Source organism: Drosophila simulans, chromosome 2R (assembly GCF_016746395.2).
Source record: "Drosophila simulans strain w501 chromosome 2R, Prin_Dsim_3.1, whole genome shotgun sequence".
NCBI classification, from domain to species: domain Eukaryota; kingdom Metazoa; phylum Arthropoda; class Insecta; order Diptera; family Drosophilidae; genus Drosophila; species Drosophila simulans.
In genome coordinates this window covers 2,987,853-2,997,611 of record NC_052521.2, presented here as the reverse complement: position 1 = coordinate 2,997,611, position 9,759 = coordinate 2,987,853, and the positions used below count along the sequence as shown (strand labels likewise).

Here is a 9,759-nt window from a genome sequence, read left to right as displayed (position 1 = left end):
GGACAAAGTTTTTCCTTCTGGTCAGAGGTATTTCTAAGCAAGCCCCCAAAGATCGGAACGATTTTTGAGTTTATAGACAATTCATAGAAATTCATGAATGAAATATGAAGTTTTGTATATAATTCAAAGTAATTTTCAGATAAACATAGTATTGATAACCAAGGTAATTACTTGTTAATTTATGGATTAATTATATACAAAATATTGTAATATACTAGGATTTTCCACTTTATATCTAGTATATGGGGAACAGAATTACTGCTTCACGTTCATTTTTCAGACGTTCCGTTTCCTTCTCTAACCCACCGTCGCTATTTTGACGAATATAAATGGAATATGAGAAATTATACCCAAATTTTGCTGATACTCGATACATTAATATATCGAAAACAGAAATTTTCCGATTTGATTAAATACAAAACGTTTAAGGTGAAGACTTTGGAAATAAGATTATCTCGATTTCATTGATATTTACTTACTTTTCCTAAAGGTCCTACCAAGGGCTATACTTCCTAATACGTTAAATAACATTTGTAGTATTTTTTTTTATAAATATTTATAATAAAATTATTTTTGAACTAAAAAAAATTACAGTAAATGTCTGCAAGTACAGCCTATAAGTAGAATTTTATGCTCATAACGTTAGCTTGGTAAGGCATCGAAATTTTTTTATTTTAAAGGACAGTGACAATTGAGTTCTTAACCTCTTATAATATCTTAGAAAGGTTACAAGTTCTACAATATGGGTGCCTATTTGTCCCATCCGAAAACGGATAAAACATCATCAGATCAGTTTAATGAATTGCTAGTCGTTGGAGCTAGCTCTATGCAGGGATGGCGGAACAGCCAAGAGGTAAATTAATATGTGATTCCTTTCATAAAAACACAGTATTACGATTTCGTCATGTTTCAGGATGCACATAATTCAATTTTAAATTTTGACAAAAATACATCGTTTTTTGCTGTGTATGATGGTCACGGCGGAGCTGAGGTAGCGCAATATTGTGCTGACAAGTTACCACATTTTCTTAAAAACCTTGAAACCTACAAAAATGGACAGTTTGAAGTGGCACTCAAGGAAGCATTTTTGGGATTTGACAAAACGCTGCTTGATCCATCGATTGTCGGCATACTAAAAATATTGGCTGGAGAACATAACTTCGTAGATGCTGAAGCGGACGATTACGAAGACGAAGATTTAGCTGAATTGCAAGAGGAAAGCAATTTGCCACTAAATGAAGTTCTGGAAAAATACAAAGGTCTTCCGCAAAGACCAGATTTGGATCTTAAGAGTTCTGACCATAGAGAAAATTTTAAAATGCGCTCTCCATATTGTCGCGGGCGCCGAGCTGCAGCATTAGCTGCGGAAGCTACTAACAAAGCTGTAATGGACCCCTCTGCAAAGCCCGATGGTTCTTCCACTTCCGCAGCAGCTGCTGCAGCAGCTCTATCCGCCGATGGCTTAGTTAATTCCCGTAATCTGAGCAATGTTGTAAATCCTAAGGCTGAGGCTGCCGACAATACCACTAGCAGTATCAACGATTTATCCACCAAGAATGCTGCATTAAAAGATGATTCCATTAATGACCAAAATGAGGGTTCGAATGGAACCGGTTCTAAGAGTACGTTGGTTTCCTCTAGTAATATAAAATTATTCGCTACTGGTTCTAACGACATGCCCGAATTAAATCAGTCCTCGAAAAACGAGTTCACAAACTCATCTACCAGCAAAGAATTTGAAAGGAATATAAACAGCTCCCAAGAGGATGAGTTCACAGACGATGATGCGGACTATGAAGAAAATGATAATGTCAAGAGTCCTGATACTTCATCCGCAGAAAGCTCTGACTGCACTGAAAATGATGACGACGGTGACGAAGATGTAAGTTATTTAAAAACTAAACATATATACTTAACTTACTTTTTTGCAGGGTAATGAGGATAGTGATGATGAAGAGACTGATGAAGATCAGATGGCTAATGACAATTTTTGTGCAAATATGATTGAGGAGCCTGGCAAAGATAGTGGATGTACTGCAGTTGTATGTTTGTTGCAAGGTCGGGACCTTTACGTGGCAAACGCAGGGGACTCGCGATGTGTTATATCACGCAGTGGACTAGCCATTGAAATGAGCATCGACCACAAGCCCGAAGATGACGAAGAAGCCTCGCGCATAATAAAGGCAGGTGGTCGGGTTACACTTGATGGACGCGTAAATGGAGGCCTTAATTTGTCTCGAGCCCTTGGGGACCACGCCTATAAAACGAACGTAACCCTACCAGCTGAGGAACAAATGATATCTGCCCTACCTGACATCAAGAAACTCATTATCACGCCAGAGGACGAGTTTATGGTACTGGCCTGTGATGGTATATGGAATTATATGTCCAGCGAGGAAGTCGTAGAATTTGTACGTTGCAGAATAAAAGATAACAAAAAATTGTCAACGATTTGTGAAGAGGTAAAGATATCTACTGATAACAAAAATATGTTAATAACCATGCAAAATTTCAGCTTTTTGATAACTGTTTAGCTCCGAATACAATGGGTGATGGGACTGGATGCGACAACATGACTGCTGTAATCGTCCAGTTTAAGAAAAAGCTGCAAGAGCTGCAGTCTACCATTCCTCCAAATCAAACTGAAGACAAGTTACTTAAGACATCTGAAAATGTTTCACATAGCTTAAATGATCACAGTGCGCCTAAGCGATGCGCATCACAAAATGCGGATACTGACGACGAAATTCTTGAAAAAAACAACTCTAAACGATTAAAAACTGATCTGGAACCAGAAAACATAAAAGGAGGAACCCCATCACCGAACAGTCAGAATGAAGATCCTGACAAGAAGGCCATTAAGGAAGTTACTATAATTGTTTCTTCATCCTAATTTACTTGACATTCGGAAGTGCACTCATCTTAATTCACATTTAATCGTAACATGCATTTTAATTGTAGACATTTAAGCTTGTAGATCGAAGTGCGAAAAACTGTGCCACTTTTCGAAATGATATTGATGACAGGTTTATGCAAACAAATATTCTTTCATAAGAACATATATTAATTATATTTTAAGAAATATTTATATTTCTTTCTCGTAAATTGCTAAATAAAATCGAAATGAAATAAATCTTTTATTTATAAAGCAAACATTTTTTAAACGTCATTTATTACAATATATATATATATGTTTTTAACCAAATACATTTAGTTGCAAATGTAAGACTATTGAATCAACTCAGGCTTAGTTCCAGCGAGTGTTATGTTTTAGTCAATATTATGTTTATGTCAATGTCCCCATAAAGGTCTTGCCAAGGGACAATGAGGGACAACCGCGCCTCGCTACGAAACGGGCAAAGGTCGCTGGAATTTCTCAGTTAAAAGATCGTAGGCTGGTTGCATGGATCGCATTGTACACTTTCGTCACCAGATTCTAAAAATACTCAAATCAATTATTTTTTTGTTAAATCAAAAATGTTTCTGAAAAAATTAACACAAGTAGCTTTATTATTGGAGACATTTTTTGTGTTGTCTTGCAAAATAATGCGTCTGACATAGGTAAGCAATCATTCTCTAAAATTGGTCTATTACCTCTTCCAAATTCCCTGCAGTGCCACATACATATTAACATTTCCAAGTAATATTGCTGTCCAAGGGCCATTACTAGTGCTAAATATCCGGTTAAAAATAAAACAAAAGAGAATGTCGAGTTACCCGTTACTTGGCTAATGGGAATGCGAACAGATCTCAGAATTTTCCTGGGATACCGATTGATATTGGGGAATAAAATGTGAAAAAATGTAAAAATTGTTTAATAATGTCGGGGTGTGCGTTTTGTAGGTGAAAGGAGGGGCGTGGCTAGTGTTTTTGGTATACTGATAAAAATTGGAAAGACAAACAATAAAACGAAGAAAAATCTAAACATTTTTCATATGTGTGGGGGTGGCAGTTTTGGGCGGTTTCAAGGCGTTAGTGGGCGTGGGAAATAGTTGTTTGGCAAATAGGCAGACATTTAAGATACTAATAGAATTATGAAAAAATATCCAAAAAATTTTCAAAAATGTGGGTGTTGAAGTTTTGGGCGGTTATAGGGCGGCATGCGCCGGCGCTTCGTCTATGTCTCTAGAATTTGTATGCTTAATCTAAACCTTCTAGTTTTTATTGTTCCTGAGATCGAGACGTTTATACGAACATGGCCATATCGACCCGGCTATCAATCCTGATCAAATACATATATGGTCGGAAACGCTTCCTGCTTCTGCCTGTTACACACTTTTTAACGCAGTAACGGGTATCAAAATAGCGTCGGAAAGATCGTCATCTATGCGGTTCTCCGGCGTAGCAGCAGCAATCGCGATGATTTTGAGCATAGTTGATTGGAAAAATACACGTGAATTAGCTTTCACAAAACCCAATACACTTATGTTCCCATGAGACCTAGTGGTATTGCTGATAACACGGCCCTCTACGTCTTATACCCTAAAATGGTTTCACGAATTGTTTAGAAGTCTATACACGGCTAAATGGAGCAGAACACCAGATAAAGCTAAGAAGAATGGTAATTATACCCTTAACTCGTAGAGTAAAAGGTAGACTAAATTCGTTGAAAAGTAGAAAAAAAAATGAAAAATTGTACATTTTTGACAATTTGTTTAATAGTTTTATAATTCTATATTATTGCCACGCCCACACTAACGCCCTAAAACCGCCTAGACCTGACACACCCACATTTTTGAAAAATTGTTGGATACTTTTTCTTAATTTTATTAGTTCGCTGAGCGCTTAGAGACCTTTGTTGCTTCGTTGTCGCTTAAATCAAGGTATTTTGATTTATCAAAGTCCACATCCTTGTGAAAATTAATAGGGTTATGCTGATGTTTTGCAGAATCACTTCGTCCCCCTTTCGTTTGCCGTGGAGTCTAGACTGGAGATTGCGGACGGGTAAGGATAGTTTGCTGCTGTTGAGAGAGCACGCAAAGCCTTCGGCTTGTGTTGCGGCATCTGCGTGCTGACTTGGCGGTTTTTGACGAGCATTTAGCACACTTTGGCTTAGTAAGTAGCAATACACGCAGAGATCGGCCAAACAGTCCTGATAGCGATGGCCTTCTCTCTGGCAATTCCAGCAGATCAGAGCCAACGCTCCTATCTCTCCCTCGGCTTCTTCCTCGTCGCCGGTATCTCCTAAAAGACGGTCATCTTCCAAATAGGACTCCCTTCTTCGACATACCTCGCGCAGTTGAGAGACACAGGTTATGTCTTTATTTAAGATCCAACTTGCTGTTTGTCAGGGGCAATACGTTAATGGCGTTAAAGAAGTCCTCAAAGGATTCATTGTTTCCTGTCATCTTTGTATTGTTTGCGCAAAGCTGAACACAAATATTCCCAATTTATAGTTCTAACCGATTTGTGGTGTGACCAAAAAAAAAACTTGCGCTGCGTCTATGGAGTCAACTTTTAAAATGTTATAGTTTCCTCTCGACGTTCATACGGACGAACAGTCTTTTTTCCCAGTTGTGCTCTATGTTGGTGCTTGTTGGTTCCGCCGCGCTCCCAACATTAATATAGTTGTTGGTATTTGTGCTCTTGCCCACGCGTGACCGGTACCAACTCCGGAATGTCGCCGAGGGGCTGGATGCCAGAACAGTTTCCAGCGTGAAATTTTACTGGTGCTTAAAAGGACCGATTTTTCGAGATGCGACGGAAATAAAGCAATAGCCTTGCTTACTAGGCCGACACAACGTACATGTACTAGTCAAAGGAACAATGTCAATGCTTAATACTTCTTTCGCGGATAACATTAAATTAAGTTCTGTCTCAGATTTTTCTAGACGATGTTTAAACATGAGATTTTTTCGTATACACCCTAATTTCAAACGGAAGGAAATGCTATAGTCGGGTTCACCGACTATCAGATACCCGTTACTCAGCTAGAGAGACAGTATGAAATCTATAAATATTGAGTGTTTGAAATTTAAATTCCCAATTCAGCATGTAACGATCAAATGGCAAGCTGTTGAATTGTATTTTGCTAGTTACGTTTCTGTACATAGGTTACGGAAAATCATCGTGTTGGTGTGCTACTTCCACTTGTTCTCTCGGTAGCACCATTGGGACGCTATTCCAGTAATTGGGTTCATTTGCAGCTGGATGATGCGCCGCAATTGGGCCGACTGGCGCTCTTCGCTAAACGTATCCGGCAGTTTTCCATAGAGAACGGTCTTCATAGATATCGATATGGCGATACCGATTGACACAAGCCACAAAGCGACGCCCAGACACAGCTTCCATTCGGGTGTAAAGTGCTGGAATTCTGCATAGGTTTGGCAGAAGCTATATCGGTATAATTGTTTCTTTTCATCCAGCGACAGCTTCTTCCAGTCGTCCAACTCCTTTTCACATAGGGCACACAACTCTGGGGTAACCTCCCGATATCGAATTGCCGGAAAAGGGCAGTCCGGGCTATCGAAGTATATGGGTCGCCCATTGATGCCATGACCAACGACCTGGCGATCGGCGACCATAAGCCAAATACCATCTCCTCCACTGGCAAACCGACGCCTGGTCATCTGGAAAAGTTTCCTCAATTTCATGCAGGGAAATAAGCTCATTTCGACGGCAGTGTACCTGTAATTATGCGCAGAGCTTGGTCGTACTGTACCTTGAGTGTATTTTATATTATACTCGCTTTTCAATTTGTTGTTTTTTACTTCATCCGGAAATTCGACAGTTGTGTTGCTCGTGTCGAATGCAAATGAAATTTCTCTAGTCTGTTAGTTGAATACAAAAAAAAAAATATGACAGCTTCCTTATCTACAAACTAGGTGTACTTTTTTAGTTCTCAATTGCAGTCAACGTTGTGTCCAAACACGCAATGATAGTCTGCCAAGATGACTTCCATAAATACGAAATCAATGAATTTGCACTATAGGCCTCCGATCATAACAAATAATCCACCAATCTAAAGGTAGCGAACAAACAAAAGGAATAACTTACCAACACAAAAACAAGAGAGAGTGCTATGGTTGAGTTCCCCGACTATCAGATACCCGTTACTCTGCTAGTGTGAATGCGAAGGCGAAATTTCATCATTCTGGGATATCGATAGATATTGGGAAATAAAATGAGCAACAATTTAAAAATTGTTCCAAACTGTGGGCGTGACCGGTTTGTCGGATTAAGGGCGTTAGAGTGGACGTGGTAAAAAGTTTTTTGGCAAATCGATAGAAATTTACAAGACTAATAAAATTATCAAACATTTTTGAAAATTAGTTCAAAAATGTGGGCTTTGCAGTTTTGGGGCGTTATGAAGCGATAGAATAATAAAATTATGAAAAAATATAAAAAAATTTTTGAAAAAATGTGGGAATGGCCGATTAGTCGCTTATGTGGCGTTAGAGTCGATAGAAAGTCTATTAAAAATGTGAAAAATATCAACACTTGTATTAAAAGTGTGTGTGCGTCTTTGTCTTTAGAATCTATATGCTGAATTTAAAATATCGACGGTCATACGGACAGAGGGACATCGACTTTGCTATTGATCCTGATCAAGAATATAAATACTTCATGAAACGCTTCCTTCTGCCTGCTACCGACTTTTCAAAGAATCTAGAATACCCTTTTACACTACGAGTGACGGGTGTAAAAAAGGGTTATTATTCAAATAATGTAAGCTAATATTATTTCCAAAAGAAAAATACTAAAGCCTTAATACATTTTCATATACAAACGCGTAGCTCTTATTTGTTTACGAGTCCTGTAGTTGTCAATAGCAACGCTACGCATAGTAAGGAAGTTAAACATTGTTACAATCGAAATAAAATGGAAGAACTTCAAAAAGTTGGTGTGTTTATAGATGAAATTTACACGGTCCGAGTTGAGCATCCAAACATCTCCAGTAGCAAAGTAATGTTTAAGGAAGAATGCTTTAATTACATCAAAGCATTCAGTATTTTTAAAAAGTTTGTGTTTGATTATTGTAATATATCTGAAACGTTTGCCAAAGATGTCGATAAGGAAAAACTGCGCGCTATTGGTACTCAAAATCAATTAAAAACGGCATTTATTCAGCGCCAGAATAAGCAGCAAGTCTATCAATATGAGATATTTGAGCAAACAGTAGAACTTGAACGCTTAAAAGGCGAATTACAGTTTTTACAGCGAATTGAAACTGAGCAACATGAAATAATAAACAATTTCTTTGTCAATCAATATTAAAATTAAATCTACGTAATCGTAGACGTTTTTCTTATTTGGTTTTTATTTTTTAAAAGGTTCTTACGATAGCATGTGAGACTGCATAATGGAACATTTGTGGTTGAACAATTATATTTCTTGCGATTCTCACAACCGCTTACAAAGCACACCTGTGAAAGAGGGGGTGTACGAGAGCCTTGAGCTTTTAAAGGAAATTCGTAACCTGTGGGAACTAATACATAGTTGCCAGTTACAGCACTTATATAGGTTATTTTTGGATAAGAGGGCTGTTGTAAAGACTTATTGCGAATTGAAATTCGATCCCTGTTGGTTGCCTGTTTTTTTAACAACCGCTCCATTGTCTTTAATTTATCTTTTTCTCGCCGTTCGTCAGCTTGTTGCTTTCGTTTTTGAGATTTCAGCAGAGCTTTATGAATTTCCTCCGCAGTCTGCGGCTTTTCCTTTTCTTTATAACCACTTGGAAGAGCAATTAGCTCTTCTATAAATCCATTTATCTCAGAGTCCTGTGTCCGTTCATAAATAGCACGTTGACGAGCTGTCATAAGTTTGGGGTCTTTTATCTTTTTTAGTTCCTCATCAACAACGTCTAGTTTCCCGGTTTCTATGGCTGTAAGCCATCGATCCTCTTCACTGGACGTATCACTGTTGCGTCTTCTTTTACCTTTTTTAGCACCCGTGTGAGGCAAAGTGTCATCATGTGCCAATTTTTTTGTGCAAATATTTCTTGTGCGTCTGAGCGGATGTTCATGAATATTTGAATTAGATGCAAGCCCATCCGTAGTGTATTGAAGATCTTTAGGTGTCAACGAATTTGACATAGACTCAGCAGAAAAGTACTCTGCATCCTTAGATCCTTTAAATAAATGGGGTTACATTTTAGAAAGTTACGTTAGTTAGGTGAATGATATAAATTACCTTCTTTCACCATTTCAATTGAAATATACACGTTTTGTAGCAGCGGTTAATATCTTTTTGTATAAGAATTGGCTTAATGAGTATTTTGTTTGTTACATTTCAATTTTTATAGAGCCCGAAAAATTGGATTGATCATACATCATCTAAGACGCTTATAGCCTAATTCCACGAATGACATCCCCATTAAACGGTTGGGAAATGTGTGTAATATCTCTGCCCACATGGCATAATTATTTTAAGCTGATAGATATTAACAATATAATTAAGTAAAAAAAATTGAATTGTACACAACATAATTTTGTGTTCCCCTTGCTAAATGTCTTTAAACAATGCACAGAATACATCACAAAAGCATGTTTAGCTGTTGAGTTGAACCGATAACCGATGAAACTGTATAGTAAGTAAATATCTTTGCTTATTTTGACACTCCTATCTGACACTATATGTGCATATACAAACGAGTTCTAATTCTGCATGAAAAGCGCAGATGGCCCGTAATCCTCGCAGCCATGAACCGCATGGGGATCCCGGAGTACCTAAGGATAGTCGTTGGCAGCTACTTTAGGGACCGGGTCCTATGGTACGATACGGAAGATGGCCCAAAAAGATACCGAGTTTCGGCAGGCG

The 9,759-nt window shown here is 38.1% G+C and overlaps 4 protein-coding genes across 5 annotated transcripts; 2 read left to right on the top strand and 2 right to left on the bottom strand.

The window, feature by feature from the left end:
- The first annotated feature begins 326 nt into the window (after nucleotides 1-326).
- LOC6733148 (probable protein phosphatase CG10417) lies at nucleotides 327-3,153 on the top strand. 2 transcript variants are annotated; one of them, XM_016167491.3, is made up of 6 exons: nucleotides 344-429; nucleotides 595-650; nucleotides 722-853; nucleotides 914-1,882; nucleotides 1,932-2,462; nucleotides 2,516-3,153. In XM_016167491.3, the coding sequence occupies exons 3-6, from the start codon at nucleotides 743-745 to the stop codon at nucleotides 2,891-2,893; spliced, it is 1,989 nt and encodes a 662-aa protein (XP_016026019.1). In that variant the 5' UTR covers nucleotides 344-429; nucleotides 595-650; nucleotides 722-742; the 3' UTR covers nucleotides 2,894-3,153. The 2 variants fall into 2 exon arrangements, with proteins under 2 accessions (XP_016026018.2, XP_016026019.1); XM_016167490.3 differs by lacking the exon at nucleotides 595-650 and having other exon boundaries at nucleotides 327-429.
- Nucleotides 3,154-5,995: 2,842 nt separating this feature from the next.
- LOC6733147 lies at nucleotides 5,996-6,839 on the bottom strand. Its single transcript, XM_016167496.3, has 2 exons — nucleotides 6,689-6,839; nucleotides 5,996-6,627 (listed from the first exon to the last, which is right to left on the bottom strand). Exon 2 carries the CDS (start codon nucleotides 6,609-6,611, stop codon nucleotides 6,081-6,083), a length of 531 nt encoding a protein of 176 aa, XP_016026017.1. The 5' UTR covers nucleotides 6,612-6,627; nucleotides 6,689-6,839; the 3' UTR covers nucleotides 5,996-6,080.
- Nucleotides 6,840-7,681: 842 nt separating this feature from the next.
- Nucleotides 7,682-8,251, top strand: LOC6733146 (intraflagellar transport protein 20 homolog). The gene has a single exon (XM_002080186.4). The coding sequence runs from the start codon at nucleotides 7,822-7,824 to the stop codon at nucleotides 8,215-8,217; it is 396 nt and encodes a 131-aa protein (XP_002080222.1). The 5' UTR covers nucleotides 7,682-7,821; the 3' UTR covers nucleotides 8,218-8,251.
- On the bottom strand, nucleotides 8,033-9,324 carry LOC6733145 (INO80 complex subunit B). The gene is made up of 2 exons (XM_016167495.3): nucleotides 9,133-9,324; nucleotides 8,033-9,070 (listed from the first exon to the last, which is right to left on the bottom strand). The coding sequence occupies exons 1-2, from the start codon at nucleotides 9,143-9,145 to the stop codon at nucleotides 8,226-8,228; spliced, it is 858 nt and encodes a 285-aa protein (XP_016026016.1). The 5' UTR covers nucleotides 9,146-9,324; the 3' UTR covers nucleotides 8,033-8,225.
- Nucleotides 9,325-9,759: the final 435 nt, after the last annotated feature.

Excerpts from the sequence above, each read along its gene's own strand:
- LOC6733147 (XM_016167496.3), bottom strand. The coding sequence starts at position 6,611 with ATGAGCTTATTTCCCTGCATGAAATTGAGGAAACTTTTCCAGATGACC.
- LOC6733148 (XM_016167490.3), top strand. The coding sequence starts at position 337 with ATGAGAAATTATACCCAAATTTTGCTGATACTCGATACATTAATATAT. Across the intron at positions 854-913 it reads GATGGCGGAACAGCCAAGAG|GATGCACATAATTCAATTTT; the intron begins GTAAATTAATAT and ends GTCATGTTTCAG. Across the intron at positions 1,883-1,931 it reads ATGACGACGGTGACGAAGAT|GGTAATGAGGATAGTGATGA; the intron begins GTAAGTTATTTA and ends ACTTTTTTGCAG.
- LOC6733146 (XM_002080186.4), top strand. The coding sequence starts at position 7,822 with ATGGAAGAACTTCAAAAAGTTGGTGTGTTTATAGATGAAATTTACACG.